This window comes from Aspergillus alliaceus (assembly GCF_009176365.1).
Source record: "Aspergillus alliaceus strain CBS 536.65 unplaced genomic scaffold BDW43scaffold_56, whole genome shotgun sequence".
Classification (NCBI taxonomy): Eukaryota; Fungi; Ascomycota; class Eurotiomycetes; order Eurotiales; family Aspergillaceae; genus Aspergillus; species Aspergillus alliaceus.
This window is the reverse complement of record NW_022474739.1, coordinates 140,856-160,250: the sequence shown is the minus strand read 5'-3', so window position 1 is coordinate 160,250 and position 19,395 is coordinate 140,856. Positions and strand designations below refer to the sequence as shown.

The 19,395-nt window shown below is 48.8% G+C and overlaps 7 protein-coding genes across 7 annotated transcripts; 2 read left to right on the top strand and 5 right to left on the bottom strand.

Moving 5' to 3' along the window:
- Window positions 1-1,020: 1,020 nt before the first annotated feature.
- BDW43DRAFT_289334 (alkaline phosphatase) lies at window positions 1,021-3,141 on the bottom strand. The gene is made up of 2 exons (XM_032043385.1): window positions 1,518-3,141; window positions 1,021-1,455 (listed from the first exon to the last, which is right to left on the bottom strand). Exons 1-2 carry the CDS (start codon window positions 3,016-3,018, stop codon window positions 1,166-1,168), a joined length of 1,791 nt encoding a protein of 596 aa, XP_031895946.1. The 5' UTR covers window positions 3,019-3,141; the 3' UTR covers window positions 1,021-1,165.
- Window positions 3,142-3,278: 137 nt separating this feature from the next.
- BDW43DRAFT_289333 (Mth938-like domain-containing protein) lies at window positions 3,279-4,242 on the bottom strand. The gene is made up of 2 exons (XM_032043384.1): window positions 3,635-4,242; window positions 3,279-3,550 (listed from the first exon to the last, which is right to left on the bottom strand). Exons 1-2 carry the CDS (start codon window positions 4,137-4,139, stop codon window positions 3,354-3,356), a joined length of 702 nt encoding a protein of 233 aa, XP_031895945.1. The 5' UTR covers window positions 4,140-4,242; the 3' UTR covers window positions 3,279-3,353.
- Window positions 4,243-4,579: 337 nt separating this feature from the next.
- On the bottom strand, window positions 4,580-5,754 carry BDW43DRAFT_315278 (kinase-like domain-containing protein; the record flags this gene model as incomplete). Its single annotated transcript, XM_032048017.1, has 4 exons — window positions 4,580-4,965; window positions 5,040-5,564; window positions 5,612-5,684; window positions 5,743-5,754. 4 exons carry the CDS (start codon window positions 5,752-5,754, stop codon window positions 4,580-4,582), a joined length of 996 nt encoding a protein of 331 aa, XP_031895944.1.
- Window positions 5,755-6,024: 270 nt separating this feature from the next.
- On the bottom strand, window positions 6,025-7,597 carry BDW43DRAFT_322401 (tRNA(Phe) (4-demethylwyosine(37)-C(7)) aminocarboxypropyltransferase). Its single transcript, XM_032049541.1, has one exon. It carries the CDS (start codon window positions 7,393-7,395, stop codon window positions 6,109-6,111), a length of 1,287 nt encoding a protein of 428 aa, XP_031895943.1. The 5' UTR covers window positions 7,396-7,597; the 3' UTR covers window positions 6,025-6,108.
- Window positions 7,598-7,907: 310 nt separating this feature from the next.
- On the bottom strand, window positions 7,908-10,217 carry BDW43DRAFT_289331 (phosphoinositide binding protein ATG18). The gene is made up of 5 exons (XM_032043383.1): window positions 9,777-10,217; window positions 9,560-9,714; window positions 9,257-9,416; window positions 8,333-9,200; window positions 7,908-8,278 (listed from the first exon to the last, which is right to left on the bottom strand). Exons 1-5 carry the CDS (start codon window positions 9,826-9,828, stop codon window positions 8,230-8,232), a joined length of 1,284 nt encoding a protein of 427 aa, XP_031895942.1. The 5' UTR covers window positions 9,829-10,217; the 3' UTR covers window positions 7,908-8,229.
- A 120-nt stretch (window positions 10,218-10,337) lies between these two features.
- Window positions 10,338-14,198, top strand: BDW43DRAFT_196686 (tRNA methyltransferase PPM2). Its single transcript, XM_032039085.1, has 6 exons — window positions 10,338-10,472; window positions 10,535-10,752; window positions 10,827-11,191; window positions 11,259-12,937; window positions 13,002-13,292; window positions 13,356-14,198. The coding sequence occupies exons 1-6, from the start codon at window positions 10,398-10,400 to the stop codon at window positions 13,806-13,808; spliced, it is 3,081 nt and encodes a 1,026-aa protein (XP_031895941.1). The 5' UTR covers window positions 10,338-10,397; the 3' UTR covers window positions 13,809-14,198.
- A 1,536-nt stretch (window positions 14,199-15,734) lies between these two features.
- On the top strand, window positions 15,735-19,366 carry pps1 (tyrosine/serine/threonine protein phosphatase PPS1). The gene is made up of 8 exons (XM_032043382.1): window positions 15,735-15,983; window positions 16,117-16,168; window positions 16,243-17,162; window positions 17,223-17,309; window positions 17,359-18,255; window positions 18,328-18,448; window positions 18,498-18,554; window positions 18,642-19,366. Exons 3-8 carry the CDS (start codon window positions 16,406-16,408, stop codon window positions 18,763-18,765), a joined length of 2,043 nt encoding a protein of 680 aa, XP_031895940.1. The 5' UTR covers window positions 15,735-15,983; window positions 16,117-16,168; window positions 16,243-16,405; the 3' UTR covers window positions 18,766-19,366.
- The last annotated feature ends 29 nt before the right edge of the window (window positions 19,367-19,395 follow it).

The window sequence follows — 19,395 nt, the reverse complement described above, 5'->3', positions numbered from 1 at the left end:
ATCAAACCAACAGCAGCCGTCAAAATGTGCTACTACATCGAAATCGAATACCTCGGCTGTCTACACGCCAAGTTCGCCATCCATCATCTCTGCCATGATGTTCGCAAAGAACTCCTACGTATCAATGATCCGCGTCAACGTGAACGGCACGATTTACCTTTTAATCCACCTGATTGTCTGCCTCAGAGGACGAGTTCCACCACTGTGGGGAATGTGCTTGGAAGGCAGGTGGAGATGGATATTTGTGATGATTGTAAAAGGACGCGTGCTTGGGGTAGGATTTAGCGTCGGTTTACTCCCTTAGGGTTCGGTTGGGTATGCTTATGTTGGGGTTACGTACATATACATACATTTCCTCAGAATACTTTCTAACTAGGTAGATCATTAACTTATGGGTTTGGTCTGTTTCGGGTGGGGGGTGTGAATATGGAATTCTATTACTATACATCCAGATTTTCACGAAATTGGGGTCTGATAGATTTGTACAGCTTTCATCCGAGAATTTTTTATATAACTCCCACGCAACCACACCCTCCCCGGGACTTCTCCTTTGCTTCTCCTCCTCATCTTCCACCTCCCAGCTCTATCTCTTGACTCCAAATTTTCTCTTACTCTTGCCTACATGACTGAAGGCAGTTGGAATTTAAAATCGCTCTCTGTTTTGCTCCATTACAACATTGCCTTCTTGGAATACTCTTGACAGAACTCATGTTTTAGTCAGTATCTGGTCTTCTACTTTTCCTTGCATGTTTACCTGGGATATGGTTTACTACTAGATATGTTAGACTGTACTTGTTCTTTGCCTATGAGACAAGCTTGACATATCACCCACGACAGGATGAGGCTCTTGAAAGAAAATCCCTGACGGGGATGAATAAATGAGTTTTCTCTTTCTTAGATAGTTAGCTACATATACAAACATAGCACATATAATACAGAAATTTATTTAGCCCATAGAAGGACCTTTACTCATTACTCCCAGACAGAACCAACTACTATATAGGGCGAAACAACCAGTACTACATCACAGTAACGATATTCGATTCGCAATTTAGCCACAAACAAGCGCAGATCCATCTATTACTAAAAGCAAAGTTATATCGAACCCCATACACAAAATTAAGTTCCCCCAAAAACGCCCAAACGCTATGGAAAGTACATGGTCTTAGTGCAGCTCGCCGCAGCCACATTCCCTCTTCTCCAGGTCCACGGAGCGCTTCTTGAATTCTCCGTGGTAGGTGTCCAGACCCTCTGTACGGACGTCTTCGCCCAAGGGGTCGCCTAGCCAGTTGTGTGACTCGGCGGTGGAAGCCTTCGATTGCAGTTTCTGAGTGACGTCTTCTAAGTCCACTTCGAGGTAGTCAGCGAGGAAGGCTCCGACGTCGGTGTTTTCGTTGTTGCCGACGAGACGCCAGGCGTCTTTAGTGGTGGAGGCGTAGATGTTGACGTCCACGGCTAGATTATATGGTTAATTTGTGTTGTTAGGAATGAGAGTAGGGGGAGGTGCGGGAACTTACATGAGTGTCCGTGGGTGGACCAGCCGATTTGTGCTCTGCGGCTGATGATATCGGCGAAGACGTAGTCACGTTTATACGGGAGCTTGGGGTCGAGAAGATGGTCGACCTCTTCGCTTGTGGCGTCCTTGACACCCAGGGCTTTCTCCAGGAGTTCCTGTGCGAACTTGCGCTGGGCTTTGGGGTCCGGATTCGAGGAGAGGAAGGTGGTGAGTGCATCGCCGGCGAACTCGGAGGAGTGGCTGGCGTTGGCGAGCACGCCCGGGAGCCATTTGTACTCTGGGTAGGCGTCGTGGAGCTGGCGGGCTGCGGCTAGACCGCCCGTTTCGTGGTCGGAGGTGCTGACTACCACGCCCGGGGTGGAGTCTTTCTCCAGGAACTCGAGGACGGCGGCGAAGGCGCGGTCGTAGGCTAGGACCTCGTGGACCTGGGCTGCGGGATCGTTGCCGTGGCCGGCGTGGTCGATCCGGGAGCCTTCGATCATGAGGAAGAAGCCCTGTTCACTGTCGGCGGTGGCTTGGCTGAGGGTTTTGAGCGCCGTGCGGGCCATTTCTTCCAGGGATGGGTATATGCCATCTTGGCTGCGGCGGTCGATTTCGTAGGGGATGTCCTTGTCTGCGAAAAGACCTAGGAGTGGTAGCTTGGCTTCTGAGCCGCCGTTTAGGGCGTCGAAGGACTTGCGGTCGTTGAGGTAGTGGAAGCCCTTTTGGCTTGCGATCTCGACTAAGTCTCGGTCGTCGCCGCGGCAGCTACCTTCTGTTGTGTTGGAGAGGAAATGGCATCGTCCGCCACCGAACATCAGATCGACAACTCGGCCTAGCGGGTGTTCGCCGATCTCTTGCTCTGCGATGCGGTCTTCATACTGGCGGAGGTTGACGTGAGAGGCGAAGCAGGCAGGGGTAGCATCTGTGATTCGAGTGGTGACGACCAAGCCAGTCTTATAACCAGCCAAGGCAGCCGCCTCCAGTACAGTTCCACAAGGCGAGTGATCCGGTAACACGGAGATAGCCCCATTGTAGCTCTTGTGGGCGCACGAGAAGGCGGTAGCACCGGCCGCCGAATCGGTCACAAGACTGTTACTCGACCTCGTCCTCGAGGTACCGATGATATGTTGGTCTAGCACGAGAGTCTGGTCTATCGGGAGTCCCTCCGTGAACTGTCTATAGTTCCGAGTCATGGTCAAACTTGTGGGGCCCATTCCGTCGGAGACCATGAAGATCAAGTTCCGCTTGCCGGTCGGCTTGCCTCCGGGACCCCAAGGATGTCTCTCCTCGTGGTTTTTGCTCGCCTCATGCTGGTATACCACGGACAGGACGATCACGGCAATCGTGGCGACAAAGGCCCAGGAGAAGAGACCGACATCTTTCCAGACGGCCCATTTGCTGCGTGGCTGTTCGCGGTGGGTACGTTCTCCTGTTAGGAGAGCGTCCTCTTCTTCAGCGTTCCGGATTGAGGAGTGGTCGGAGGAGGGGCGCGGAGCCAAAAGGGGCTCTTCTCGCGCCATGACTGACGGATTGCCTAAGGAGATCAACTCAGAGGATTAATGGTAACGGAAATGGGCCATGAACATCGCATAAAGACGGTGAAAAGAAGGTGAAACAGTGGAGGGAGAGAAGTGCACCTCGATCCAGCTGAGTTGGGGTATGGCTTGGCACGGGACCTGATACGTCACGTTCCCCCGTCTGAAACTGCCGTATCCAGTTAGCCTCTACAAAATAACTAGTTAGATATGTTCTCAATAACTTGATGCCAGATCGACGAATGTAGAGAATAGAGTCATAGGGTTTGTTATTACAAAAGTCCTTTCCTATAGTTACACAAGATGTAATAGAAGGGGCTCTACCGCCCCTTCCACCCAATCGGAATCATAGCCGCCGCGATCTCAGAAACTCCTCTCTCAGTCGCAAGCAGATTGAACTGCGCCGCAGCGTTCCTAGTATCCAGAACCTCAACACGAACACCCAGGGAGTTGATATGCTTCCTTGTCTCAGGTGAAAGAGGAAAGACAGAAGCTCCCATCCCAATGATCAACAGATCTACCAGTAGCAAGGCGCAATTAGCAAAAAAAAAAAAAAATCTCACCAAAAAAACGAACAAAGCGAAGAAAAGCTTAAACCTACCAGGACGAGGCCATACAAGGTCTAAAAGCCCCCAAGCCTGTTCTTCAACCTCGAATTGGCCCTTCTTGTTCACCATAGCATTCTTATCCCCATCCGCCGCTCTCCACGGCCTCCATGAGAAAGCCTCGCCTCCAACAAGGAGAAGACCATCCCCATTAGTGAGCTTAAGGCCGTTATCTAAATGGAAACCGTTGTCCAGGCAGGCGTCAATAGCCGTAGTAGGTGCCGGAATATTTCCTAAGACGTTCAGCGCAGCAAAGTCCGTTTGCGTATCCTCTGTTGACTGCGGGCCCCGGTCGTGGCTGGCTGGCTTTGCGGTGTGCGCGCGAGGGATCATTCGTATGGGACGGACATTGCTGCTATTTTTGCGGTGTGACTGTAAAAATAGAGTAACTCGGGAGATGGGAGACGCCGAACGGGTGTTCGCGCATAACCGGTTGGTAATATTTGTGGTTGAGATGGATGTGCGCAAAGCGTGGAGGAGTTGGGGAGATGGAGGGTGCATTCTGATGCGTGGCCCCAAATAAGACGTATATACTCTTTCGTATCCAAGCCTAGATAAAGAATCTTTGCTAGGAGATTTGAAGGTGAAGCTATGCGGAGTGGGGATGTAAATGTTATCTGGAGTTGCCATTGTCGATAGCCTGTGATGTAACGATACTGAAGCCTTAGGCAACAATGCTGAGTAAGGCATATCTAGTTTCACTATCATTGATTCACTCATACTTGATGGGCTGCATACTATTAATACGCCATACTAGATACCAAAATCGCATCACTCATTGCTTATGAGCTAATATGACACATAAGATCATTATTCCATGCAGAAATGGATACAAAAAGAAGCCAATAAGATCTAGAACCGTTGATATAGTGATGCACATGAGCTCCCGGCTCTAGAAGTCGCTCCTGCCCTAAACCTGGCTGTGAACACATATATGTGTACTAACCGCCCATTAGGTATCTTCTCTTGTCTCTTCCCCTCTCATACTGCCGCAACTGATTCAAAAGCTCATCATCCTCCTTTTTCCAGTGCCAATCATAATCCTGATCATTTTCAAATCCTTTTCGTAGAAACAGTTTCCGGAAGTTTTCTTGCAGATATGCGTGGTCGGGTCTCGCGGACATACGAAGATGTCGAAAGTATCTTCCAAACTCAGATGGCAGGTCTTTACAAAGCATACTAACACTGATATCGCGCTTCATCTTAGCCATGGCAATTTGTCTCTTTGTGTTGTTTGGCACTTCGATCGTCTCCCATGGAAGGCAGCCGTTGAGGAAGCGAATAAGCACGTATCCCAGGCTTTCCATATCATCGCGGGGCCTTTGCTCTAAACTTGTTTGTCAACCTTTGTCCCAATGATACAAGCCGAATTGGGGTAAAGAGAGAAAAGAAAAGACATACCGATACGCGTCGAATAATGTGCCCGCCAACTAGCATATATCTCCGTCCCAACTAAACGCACACCCTTCTCTGGATGTTTTCCACACTGATACCTATGGTACGTCTCTTGTTTCAAAACCTCATAGTCACCCCGTGTGTTATCATACTTTCTTAGGAGACCGAAATCAGCCAGAAAAACCGTATTCTTGTTCCCCCTAGTTCCCATAAGCAAGTTCTCTGGCTTAACATCCCGATGGACATAGCTTCGAGAATGGAGGCCCCTCAACCGACAGATCAACTGATCTGCCAGCAAGAGCACGGTCTTCAGGGTGAATCTGTCGGTGCAGTAGTGAAACAAATCTCGCAGGCTGGGTCCCAGGAGCTCGATGGCCATGATATAATACTTGCGATCTTGCCCTGCCCAGTAGATCTCTGGGATGCCGGAGATTCCAGCTAGGCCACCGTATCCCCCAACCTCGTGATCGTACGAGTGATGAGTTTTTGAAAGCTTTACAGCTACGTCCCTGTTGGTTTTGTAGTCCCGGGCTTGGAGAGTTGTTAGGTAGGTCTCACTCTATTCGGCTGGGCCGTACCTAGGTATACATCGCCTTCGCCACCGCTAGCTATATGACGGATTAGCTTGAATCTCTTCTCTGCAAGCTTGACCTAGAGCGGAGACTGTGTTATCAGGGGAGCCTCAATGTGTATCGGAGAGGTAACGTACGGGCAGTTTCATGGTGGAGGTTTGATGTGATCATGAATGGTTTGGTTTAATTCGATAGGAAAGAGGATGTCGGCACTTATGTCGTCATAGATCTGGCTTTTATCATCTCTTTGTTAACGGACGGTGGTATTGTTGGCCTGGAATAACCCTGTTCTTTTTCTTTATACTATTGTGTTTCGAGGAGATATTTGGTGTGATGTCTCCTAGAAAGATGCGCTGTCTTCAATTGCTACGATGAAACAATACAAAGAAGTCTGTTAATAAGAAAGAGGGAAGAAATGCGCCATAACCAAGTATATTGTTGGAGTAAGTCAGTGAATGAATCATCAGTACCAGCCTGAATCTCTTTATACTTGCATAATCCGTTCAGCGAGCAGTCTTCAGCAGTGACTCACTGTAAGACAACAGCTTCATATCATAGACACAGTGCATTACTCCCGGGGCGTATGTCTTGACTTGCTCAACATGTCGACACTCCGCTAATCCAACCACACCCGGTAGACCAAGGACACCAGCGCGCAACTTCCCAATCTCTGCCGTGATATCGTCTTTCTTCAGCTCAATCTCTCGGATATCCACATTCTCATGGACATGGATCCATCCCCCCCTCTCCCCATCAATCATCCTGCAAGCATTCCCCCAAGCATCAACAGCCGTCGGAAGAAGCCCTAAGTTAACATGTCGAACCGCACACCACTCCCCCCTCCCCTCCATAACCGCACGAATCTCGCCTAAGAGCTCCGCTGCAAACCGATTATCTCCATGAAAGAGAACAACCCGATCCGTATCTTGCAGAGAATCCACCAATTCCAACACGTTCCCACTCAACCCTCCATCCTCCGCAACCCTAACAACCCTACACCCCCATCCATTCTCCAAACACCCTCTCCGTAACCCTTCAACCGACCACCCATTGATCTCCCACCCCCAAACCCGCCGAACCCCCCGCTTCAAATAAGAAAACACAAAGTACCCAATGCCAGCATACATATCCACAACCCCGACATCGCCAACCAACTGCCCTCCCAACTCCCCCTCCTCAAGCCCCTCAAACCCCACCGCCCCCTGCCCCAACACCCGCGCCTTCTCCGTGACATTCCCCCGCGAGAACATCGTATAAAGCGGTGCCCAAACCTGCACAATCCCGTGGTTCTGCATCGTGCGCACCCAGAATGCCTTTTTCAGGTCCGAATCCGTCGGCTGCCCATCCCCATGGCTAGGAGCCACAGGCCCAAAGTCCCCGTACAGCGGGACTAGGCCTGCGGGACTGCGCATCCGGTTCTCGTGGCCTTGTGTATCTGTTGGGGCGATAGGGGCGTTGATGGCCACGTGGGTGACGCCCATGCGGCTGAAGGCCTGTACCAGGGAGGCGTAGAGGGCCTCACGCTGGGCGTTGGTGAGGTCCCTGTAGAGGGTGCTCCAGGGGGCTGGGGTGGTGAATGCGTTCACCGGGAGTAGGAGCAAGGGCTCGTACACTGTGAAGCGTTTGGGGAGATGAGAGTGTAACGTCTCATTTGAGAGGCCATATTTGGATAGGGCTTCTGGGGGGAGAGTTTGGGCCACAAAGTCTTGGATGCCTCTTTGGAGGGGGTTGAGGGTTTGGGTTTTGGGTTTGGGGCCCCTCTTGTCGCCTTTAGGACGGGTTTGGACCATGGTTTTTGGATTCTTGGTATCTTGGTGATATGTTTGGTTGAGTATTGGTTGTATGGGCTATTGTCCTATTTGTATGTTGTGACTTGTGGATATATATTGTTGGTTCAATTTAATCTGATAATAGACGCAATTTCGCCTCAGTCAGGCTGACGGCTATGCAGATTTGCACACAGAGGATGCTTTTCTAAGGCGTCTATCAACTAATTGAGTTCGGCGGGTTTTTTGTAGATTTACAAAATGTTGTCGATTTTGATGATGTTTTCCCACTGTCCATCGTCGGGGTCATGTGACCTCTATGATATCGAGACGTCAATATGGAGATCTTTCTGTGTGGTCTTCTCAATATTTTACAAGGACGGGTATGGTCACGCCCGTAAAGACCTGGAAAGAGAGTTGGCTTTGCGAAGGGCCCAATATGTCTGCTTAAGATATAGGAAAACCGCTGTTATGCGCATATAGTTCACTTTGCGAAGTCTTTATAGATCTGACGCGGAATTTCTACTGGAAGAGGATAATGTGTTAATTCATGGGGTCATTCATGTTCATATTAAAAACAAGCGATAGTGAGATATGAAGGGAGTGCGGCCATTAGCAATAGCTCATGAGATAGATGGCTGGAAAATAGCAAAAAGCATCTGAAAACAGCCAACGCCAGGTGGCATACATTAAATGATTCAGGAAGAGAAGGATGGCGGGGTGTATGGCTGGATAGATGATCAAAACAAGATAAAGATTAGAACAAGACAAACCCGCTACTATTAACAAAGATCACAATACACAACACCAGAATGAGTCGTAGCGAACGTAAGCTCTTAGTGAGAAAGAGGAAGGCAATCAATAATCCGTCATGGAGTAACCTAGTCTATCATTGGCGTCAAGTACTCTAGCATTGCAATTAGCACTGTCGTTGACGGATCAAGGGACAAGGAGGACTTACGAGTACTGCTTGGTTAGGGTTCCTTCTCCGCCTTTCGAAAGGTCAATGCTAAAAACGTAGAAGTTGCCATCGCTAGTCACCACCATCACCTGAGGCGTGTTGCTGCTCATCGCCACCACACTTCGCAGCGGCCCGGTGTTACCATTACCCCCAGGACCGGGGTTCGACCTGGGAAGTTTGATCCAGGCAAAGTCTCGCGCCGGTTCCCACATCTCACTAACACCTTTTGGAAGGTAACCGCCTACCTTGGCGGCAAACGAGCTTCCAACGTTTTGTGAGGTGCGCCGAATCATCCCCATTAGAGTGCCATTGTGTTTCCGGGAAGGGAATTCGGAGTCTCTGTCTCCACCTGTTTCATCCTCATCAGGAGAGTTACTCAGAGAACTGTGGCTGAGAGTCCTTTCGGGAGCCGATGGGGAGGACCGGGAGTTCTCGGAAGACTGGCCCTGGCTCAATTTGAACAAATGTATCGTTTCGGTGGAGGATGAAACGCAAAGGAGGGTAGAAGTTGTATTGAACGACATGCTGTAGATCCTGGAAGGGATCGAGCCTCGCCGGAATTGGTATAACTTGTGGCCGTCGGGAACAGAGAAAACCCGAATGATAGTTCCCTTGTCAGAGGCAGTAGCTATTAGAGTGCCATCACTGTTGAGTGTTATGCACGCTAGTGGTGATCGATGGGCTTCTATGACGTTGATCGCTTCTAACTTTAGCGTGTCGAAAATGAGTACTTCACCGCTTGTAGGTGACACATGCGTATTCCCCGGGGGCGCATGGGATGGAGGACTGAATGATGTAGGCGGCGCCTTGTGCGGAAGAGGGTATGCAAGATAACAGTTATCAGAGGAGGGGGATAGAGCACAGATTGCTGTGAAACGTTAGACAAAGCTAACCCGAAGATAGTAAAGCATATGTAGTCCCTACCACTGGGATTTGGAGATGTCTCAATGGTATATAGCAGCTTCATAGTCTGGATATCGTAAAGGTAGATCTGGTCCTCTAGAACAATGACGAGTCGTTTCCGGTTTAATTTGACCGCCAGGACAGTGGTGGGGAACGTCAACTCGCATATTGTAGATTGGCGCTATAATATCCCAAGAGATGTTAGATTCATACTTTTAACGATAAGGGTTGAAGTGCATTGGGCGAAGGATGGCTCCAAGGATCTTGTAGTTTCATGCGGGATTCGTATAGTCCTTAATTTGCATGCGCAAGGATTGTACGAACCTTTGTATTAGTGATTTGCAAGCGACGCGGTGATAGAATTAATGCGACCAATGATGTCGAAAATAGCATCTCGATTATTGCAATGTTCCCTTCCTTGGTCTCATAGCTCTTGGCGAAGGGGTCGGTTGTAAATATACGGAACCCCTTGGAAGTCGCTGCAAGCCGTTAAGAAAAAGATTCCATGAGTAGAGCAACGCAACTTGAGGGAAGCCCTTACCTACAGCTAAGTAACTGTAGTCCTGGTTAAAGGTCACGAAGTTCATTGCCATCTTGTCTGCGGCGATGGGGTGTGGATCGATGACGTCCAACCCTGCCTCTTTCTCTAGAGTGTATTGTTGGGAAAGAAACAATTCGGTATATATATCGCGCAGAGCTTAGAGAGATAAGAAAAAAGGGCAAGGCTGCGCTTCTTGGTAGGAATCAATAAGACTTATTGTTCTTTGAGCGGAGGGGTTACGACCGGTCCCATCACAAGGGCAGGTTTTGCGTCACTGACAATCGTCGGCGGGCATCTCTCGGTTCAGACGGCGTTTGCGACAAAACTCCACAGTGAATGATTCCCTACAGTGTAAGCATGCACAGATGCGACCGCAGCTGAATGACAGAGATGTTGGGAAAACAAGCAGCAAACTTGTGCGCGAAGATTCCGGGGGATCGCTGAACTGCAGTTCGTTCTGCCGCGGCCTGCGTCAGACGCGGCAAGCGAGCCATTCATCGGACGCTCGGGCCACATCTTGTTCCTCTCCCGGTAAAATTGTAAAAATTAAAGATCACTTTTTACCCACACCACAAACCCTTGCAACTTCCATTACCCCAGTCCAGAGGGGGCTATTCCACCATGGGGTCTACAAACAAACTAGCTATGACTGGAGTCACTTCTAAGGCCGAGAGGGAAGCTGACTTGGTTATGGGGGTGAGTTCATACTGCGACGCTGCGCATACCCCCACCACTTTACTTGCGCCTAACTATACTAGACAAATAACAGCAGTATTGTTTCTAAACGAAGCGTCGAAATGTTCTATTATCCCAAACCGCATTTCTTTCGCTACTTTGTCAAGAAACCTCAGCGACGGTCGCCTTTGATCAACCGCGGATATTGGCTGCGCATGCATGCGATGGCGGAAACAGTGCGGAAATTCATGAGAGAGCCCTCGAATAAACCCAAATTTGTCCTGAATTTGGGATGTGGATTGTGAGTCGTAGTAATGTCCCCCGGGTATGGGGCGCTCAAAAAAGGGGACCGTATGCTAAGTTAGACCATCGTAGTGACCCGCTGCCCTATATGCTTCTCAGTGCCGACAACTCCCTGTGTAGAAATACTACGTTTGTGGATATCGACTACGAGAAGCTCATGATCAATAAGAAAATGGCCATCCAGAAGACCGATGAGATAACGCAACTACTTGAGGATGTAGAATTCTTGCCAGACGACAGCGCTGTGCAGATTCGCAGCAAGCAGTACCTAGCCGTCGGGTGCGATTTGAAGAACCTTACTAAGTTGGACAACGTGCTTAAAGCAGAAGTCCTTCCTACCGAATGCTCGGTCCTCTTCCTGGCCGAAGTATCGTTGACGTACATGGACGTCGAGTCCGCCAATGCGGTTGTCAGTTGGGCTTCAAAGCTAAGCAATGGTCAGAATTACTATTTGACTCCCGGCCCAAATAACCCAACAAGCAAATACTGATATTGTAGGTGAAGATGGCCAGTTTTGTATATTAGAGCAATTTTTCCCTGACGGGCCCGATCATCCTTTCGCTTCGACGATGATGAGACATTTCAAGAAGCTTGGTGCTCCCCTATACTCGATCCATGAATATCCCTCCCTGAACGAACAGGAACAGCGCTTCAAGAACGCTGGCTGGAATCATGCACATGCTAGAAGTCTCTGGGACTTATGGTCGGATGATGATTTTGTGAACTGTTCGTTGAGAGCGTCACTTGATTCCGTCGAACCTTTTGATGAGTGGGAGGAATTCGCACTTTTTGCGTCGCATTATTTCCTTCTTCACGCATCCACTAGGTCTCGGGTACCAAGTATCGCTGCAGAAACATTACCCGAGCCTGATACTCAGATGGATAGATCTGCTCATTTTAAGTTGCTTGCCAGATGTCCCCCTGGAAGTGGCCAAAGACGGTTTGGGGCTATTATTCCTGACAGTTATAAAACTGTCGGGTATCACTCTGGACTCGGTCGCCAGACCCGTCTTTCATCAACAGAACTATACACGAAATCAGAGGGTACCGCTGAAGCTCATTATGAACTTCCCCCTGGCGATATTCCTGCACGGATGTGCCATACAGTGACTGGGTTAAGCAACGAAGATTGTCTTCTAGTTGGGGGCAGAGCTTCACCGGCATCTGGGTTCAAGGATTGCTGGCTGAGACAAGGAAACCAGTGGCGTCAAACCAAGAGCCTCCGAATCCCCCGGTTCAGGCACAGCGCTGTCAAAGTTAGACTTGATACTGAGTACGTCCTCGTGTATGGGGGTAAGACTAGCGATGGCACAACGCTTAATACTTGGCTGGCATGGAGTAGCAGGAAAGAAGACTGGCACGAAGTTGAGACCAACGAAGTCAACCTTAAGGCTCGATTTGGGGCATGCTTGGGAAGCATAGACGGCACATCTGGAGTCGTTTTTGGAGGAATTGGAGCCGAGGGCAAAATCTTGGAAGATCTATTCACATGGAAATTGCACCAGCGGACCGACGGGACTTTATTTTTGGAGCTGACCGACCAGACGGAGAACTTGCGGAAAGTTTCGCCTTTGTTCAACTATATCCACCGATTTGGAGCGACTCTCAGCCAAACGGCGTGGGGTCTAGTCATTGTTGGTGGTATCATTTCTAGAGAAATTATTACATACGACAAAGAAATTATGCTCCTCGATTCGACAGAACTCATCAGATGCGCCACCAGCGGATGGTCCTCAAACCACACGATCTTATCGACATTAGGGCTTGGCAAAAGGCTCGAAGGACCGAGACCCTTACTGGTAGGCCATGTCTCCTGCGCCACCGATCCTAGAGAGGTCTTGATATTCGGTGGTGGAGCGGTTTGTTTCTCGTTTGGGACATACTGGACCGAGGGTACATGGCTCCTGCAAGACGTGAATTCGACGATTGAGAATGGATGGACTCTGGTCAACTTGCAGTTGGAAAAACCGACGTCGAAAACATCAGCCCGATCTCAGAACAAGACCTACGAGGCCGCTGAAGTGATTACGCCAATTCCTCGCGTACGTGTTCAGAATCCCGCGCAATTTCAAGAAATATTAGCTGAGGGCAGACCGGTGATCATTGAAGAATCGGACATTGGCCCATGTACTGAACTCTGGACCAAAGAATATCTGACAAAAGCCGTTGGTGGTGATCGTAAGGTAGGTTGCATAACGTAAAAGGAGCCCTACTAAGTTCTACGCTAATCAACATCTAATTGACTAGATCGTTGTACATGAGGCGCAGTCGGAACATATGAGTTTCCAAACCAAAAATTTCTCATACAGAACTAAAGCGTTTGGCACCTTCATGGACGAGGTGTTTACAGGCGATCGCCAGTACCTTCGAAGCATTTCTGCCGAACAGCCGACGAAGCTATCAACTAACCTGGCGGTGGATTTTCCAGATTTGGGTAATGATTTTCGCCTGCCCGAGTCGCTCTCGGTGGTGACTGATAATGCCCACAGCTCACCGCTGAGGATATCAGGACCAGTCACGTTATGGCTTCACTACGACGTAAGTATGAACCGAGTTACATGATGTGGATGAATAAGAGCACTGACGGTTATCTGTGTCTAGGTAATGGCGAATGTCTTGTGTCAAATCCGTGGCGGAAAGAGACTCATTCTTTTCCCACCATGTGATGTGCAATATCTTCATGTGCCTCCCGGGGCCTCGAGCTCTACGATCAATATATTTCAAAGTGACGGATCGGTCGCCTCAATTCCGCATACATCGCCACAAGAAGCGGTTTTGCAACCTGGCGATATCCTATTCATCCCCCCTCTGTGGCTGCACACAGCGTCTCCAACGGGTGATGTCAGTGTCGCTGTCAACGTTTTCTTCCGCAGTTTGTCCAAAGGGTATGCAGCTGGTCGGGATGTTTACGGGAACCGTGATCTGCAGGCCTACGAGAAGGCGAGGAGTGATATCCAGAAGATGGCCAAGTCCTTCGAAGGGCTTCCACTTGATATTTCCCGCTTCTATCTGCTGAGGCTTGCCCAAGAATTAAAAGAGAAGGCGGATAAATAGGTTACTTTTCGTTGACGGGAAGCTGGATAAGATTTGTGGTTTCGCCTTTCATACCCAATCGCCTAGTAAGAAAGACTCATAGATGCGCCCTGCAAAGTGGCGTGGACCTCTCTTTTTAATACACCCGGGCTCCACAGTTCGGCACTTATGCATTACTTCGTCAGATGGAGAAGTTGGGAGAAACCTGGCCTCAGTCTGGTAAAACCAGCTTGTGCGACAGCCACTCTGGCAATGCAAGCAAGCCACGGCGAACCTAACGAAGGGTGATCGTCCTTTACACCGTAATATTGTGAACGGCCTATCAGATGATTCTAAAAGCAGCTCGCTTCGAGAAATGCAGAGAAGGAACTGGGAGTGCGGATTCAGGCGTAGAAAAAGCAACTGGTTTGATAGGTAAATCTGCGCATTAACACCAGCATACTGTGCTAAACATGTTTAGGCAGCTGGTCCACCTCTTGAGTCATGCCAATCTGTTGGTGTAGTAAGTGCACACTGTATGATTAGTGCCATGTCACGAATATGCACTGCACCGTCTTGTCCATATATAATGGGGGAGGCTAAGGCAGTGTACCGGCCCTAAGGACCGCCTGCTATTGTATTATTTACCCATCGGGTGAATATATGCGGCACTGCACCCAGCCAGTTAGAAGTTGAAAGGCGGCAATAGCTGAGATTTTTGGGCACGTTGTGCAACGTCAGCATTGTAGCATTGTTTGTTTGATGAGAGGAAGTGGTCGCGTGCCCAATCACAGACCCTCAAGAGCTATGACGACCTAGTGCTATACTAAATCCTTGAAGATGAACCAGTGACACATTTCCATGTCCCGTGCTGCAGGTGAGAGATATGCAGGTCCCACTTGGAAGTCCGCACCACTCGCCTTTGTTGGAGATAAAAGGGAGTAGTAGATGATGAAAAATGAAATAAAAAAAGAAAAAAAGAGACCAATCGGTACCTTTTGACACCTTCCAACCCCGACAATGATAGAGTGGGTATTATCAGATCTCAGCGTCATTCAAACCGTTTTCCACCCATGTGCTAGTGAATAATCCGAGGTGTGGGAAGACGCATGACACCAGTGGACCATGGATCCATGTTTCATGGACATGGGTAGGGTTATGGAGGGAGACCATGCGGATGTTCAAAGCCAATAGCGGGAACCGAGATCGCACCACTTACATTTAGTGGCTCTGTCCAGCTCGGGGAAACGACACCATTCGCTCGATTGGATTGTGCTCCTTTCCTTGCGTTGCCATAAGATGGTCCAGAGCGTTTGAAAGGGTCCGTCCTCCGGGCCTCATTGGCCGCTACCCTTGGAGTGTTGGCGTCAAGACTTTCGGGGGGTGGTGTGGGGGATATTCGAAGAAATGGATTGAAGATTATACCTTGTGTTATAATATCATAGAAGGGGGGAACCTATTGTGTAATCAGTGCGCCACTCTACCTTAGTTTGTTAGTTTGTGCTTTAAAAGATAGAGAGAGAGAAGGTCAGAGGTAAATGGAACGGATGGAAGAGCCATTGGCCGCAAACGGTGGTATGTATTGGAAGTATGTACTGTACTCAATAGTAAGGTAAGATCCCAATCCAGTGTGGGGAACGTATGCCCGAAAAACAAGGATGGCGACAAGTCTTAATAAGGAAAGAAATAATTCAATAAGTTCTCCTTTTCACTTCACAACAAATCCTGAATCTGTTTTAAATAGATCATGAGTCTGATATGATTGATAATTAATTTTGTAGTTATAGAGAAGGTCAATAGAGCGAGAGGGACTAAGATTAAGATGCCGAAAAATAAAAAGCGAAAAACCAAAGAGGGATTAAATTCCTTTTTTCTCAGGCTCCCAAGGCTGGTTGTAAGGCCGCTAGGGTCAAAACCAGTTAGTTGGGAGCTTACCCCTCCCCACCCCCGTACTTAGTAAATTGCTCCCTGTACTGTACGACGAGAAAACATCCCCAGTCCTCGCATCTTTCACTACTATACTTAACGTGCTTTTCCATTTCCTAATCTTGCTTCCTTCTCTCTCCGAACTCAACCCTTCCCCCACCCCCTTTTCCCCCTTCTGTATTTCTTCTTCCATTCTTTCTCATCCGTTTGGTGTCACTAGAGGTCCCTTACAGACCATTTCCCGGTACAGATCAAAGGTTCCCTTATCATTGTGGGGCATTCCTTATTACTGTGGGTATATACCGTACTATTGCTGTTCCTACGTAATATCCTCCCCCCTCCTTAGTTGTGAACCAATGCAACTGTCGATCCGATCACTTCAAAGCAGTTCATCCACTGACTCTTTTTGGACACGCTTTCTTAGCTCTTGTGGACTTTCTCTCTCTTCCCCCCCTTATCTTTTGGGAGCGTGTGATGTATGTCATTTTTCTACTCTTTACACCGCTGAACACCAAGTTTTTCTAAATGCTGACAGGCACATTGAGTACAGATAGTTCTCACGCATGTTGATACAATTGCATCTCAACGGGTTTTCTAAAGAATGTGTCGTTGATCGATTACCACTCAGACTGTCCATATACACTCGACCTTAGCATTGGACGTATCTATTGGTTCTTTCTACCTTTTACATACACGAAACTTAATCCAGCACCATGGCGACGGTTGTGGTACAGCAACAGCAGCAGACACTGCGACACACAACCCCTCCCCCTACGGGAATAACTTCAGCTCTGAACCTGAATAGAAACCCGTCACCCATTCCAAATAAGCATCTTCCTGTTTGCCCGGCGGGTCCTACTCCAGTCATAACTCAAACAGCATCCCCTGCTCATAGAGATGACCTTACGGATCAGACGTCTTCCCTTCTATATCCACCAGATCGCCACGTACAGCTGTCAAGCTCACCCGCATTGTATTCGATAGATGCTGTGACATTAGCATCGGCCCTTGACCATTGGGCTTCCCAGCCGCTTCCCGATCCTAGCAGGGTCTTTCCCTGGTTACACGGGCTCCACCCTGAGAATCACCTACAGCTGGGATTCTTTACGAATCGGAAACGCTCTCTCCGTCGGATACCCAGGGTGTGGCGAGGTATCACTATTATAAAAGTTGGTGGGGACATTACGACCGCCAGGCTCAAAGGTGCAGTATCTCTCGACGAGGTCCTTGCTCCGTCAACCACGGACTTCCTTGCGGTCGACCCCCGGGAGGGGTTCTCTGTGCGCAATTTTCAAATCCAAACCGCAAAATTAGCTCCGTTGTCCGACATTGTTGTCTATGGAGAAGATGGTGTCACCCAAAAGCAGCTGCTAGACGTTGCTGGAAGAGTCGCAGCTGCACAACGCCGGTGGAGAAGTAAGAATGACCCGGACCAGCTTTTACCGGTCTACAATTCTTTCGTCCTCTCATGTATGTGGACACCCATCGCCTAAACACAGCAATGTTGGGTGTGCGCTAACCTGTCAACAGCTACCTTTTCCGAAGTTGAACAACGAGCCCCGGGTATTGTTGCCATCAACTCACGCGGGCAGCTCACTGGCCAAATAATGGACTTCTGTAGGTAACTAAGCCCCTGATAATAGGCTTTAACCTAACAAACAACCAGTTCAATGGGAGCGGTGGGAAATGTGTGACATGTCCCGAGCGTCGGAGATTTCGAACAATATCTGGCAGGGCCCAACTCCTGATTACTTACTAAGACCCGGGACTTGTGAGCCTACAACCGGGGAGTATTTTGACCTTTTGATCGAGGCGAGCGACCTTGCGAGCCTCCCGGGACCCCGGTTTCTAGCCAAACTAAACAAGCAGCTCGATGATGGCCCGCAGCGCCTAGAGTTCCCGTCGTCTGGATCCATTCTTCCTCCATCCGGTGACGATAGAGAGGTGGATGATCTTGTGAATACCGTACGGTGGCTCTACTACTTGGCAAACCCAGAAGAACCAGAAAATCGACCGGATGCTGATGGAGACATTCCCATGGGCCCTGCGCCCAAGAAGGCTCGCAAGATACTCATTCACTGTCCAGATGGCTATACTGAAAGCTCACTGCTGGTTATCGCCTACCTGATGTTCGCGGAGGGTGTAACAGCGCCCGACGCTTGGCTTAGACTTCACTGCGAGAAGAAGCGGAATTTCTTCGCCTACCCCTCTGATGTTACTTTTGTAAGCGTAGTGCAGGGAAGGTTACTACAAGAAAGCCCCGCGACACAAGCACGCTACCTGACTGGGCTTGCCGATCCTACCTGGTTTAGGTATTGCGATGGCTCGCTCCCCAGTCGGATCTTGCCATATATGTACCTCGGGAATTTATCGCATGCGAATAACCCAGAAATGCTGTGGGCTCTTGGCATCAGGCGTGTTCTGAGTATTGGCGAGTCCGTTACATGGACTAATGCGGACGTGGCAAAGATTGGTGCAGACAATATCATGCATATTACTCAGGTCCAGGACAACGGTATAGACCCGCTGACTCAGGAATTTGAACGTTGCTTGGATTTCATTCGTGAGTAACTACTTCCTCCCCTCTCCCCTGCTTGTTCTCTCCCACAATAGAAGATTAACATATGGCACTTAGGGAAAGGAAAGAATGACGGAACAGCGACATTGGTCCATTGCCGAGTCGGGGTGTCACGATCAGCGACCATCTGTATTGCAGAAGTTATGGCATCCTTAGGACTTTCATTCCCAAGGGCATAGTAAGCAACGTCTTTTGACACATCAAGGGACTTGGTTAACGAAAAGCAGTTGTTTTGTTCGTGCAAGGCGGCTGAATGTTATCATCCAGCCACATCTGCGTTTTGTGTAAGAACCCTCAAGTTCCCCATTTTGTGGAAATTATTCTTGTTCAATTACGTCCCTTTTGATGCTTCAACTAACCCCACTATTAAGATACGAGCTCTTGAAATGGGAAGAACTGCAGCTGCAGAAGCAGAATCGGACTCCAAAGAGAGAACTTGAATGGCCCACAGTGGCTCGTGAGATTGCACTGATGAACAAGCCATACTCGAGGTAATCCAACGTCAAGTGAAGCAGTATGTTATACTTGAAGTATGGGTAATTTTTCACCTCAAAAGCACTGTGGTACCTTTTATGCCATAATGCAGTGTCTTAATACCATTTGTCATGCATGATACGCAAGTAATCTGGTTTCGATAACGATTGATACATGTGGCGTGAAAGATAAACGAAGGAAACGGCTGGACGAATTACGGAAAATTTGGGTCACTTTTTTTCTTTCTTTTATTCTTCTTTTCAGGGCGTTTGAGGGACGCAATCTACTCCATGATGTTACGGTTTGCAAAGCATGCTACGATTTAATGCTTGTCATGTATATAATCATGCCCTTCTAGTCGGCGGTCGCCATATAATACTATTCCTCTGAATCGGCCATTTCTTAATGCTTTGTCGGTGCAGATGATTATTCGGGTCTTCGACGTCGTCTTCCTGTCCACCTCCGATTAGCCGTTACTTCCTGACTTTTTTTTCCCCTCTCTTTCCTATTTGCACTTTGCTTAAAAGATGCAGGGGGTTCAATTCGTTTGTAACAGTGGGCATATAGTGTATTAGTAGGAGCATAAATCTGACGATGATAACTTCGACAAGCTGTCCGCGAATCCCTGGCATACAGGGATGGTCTATATAA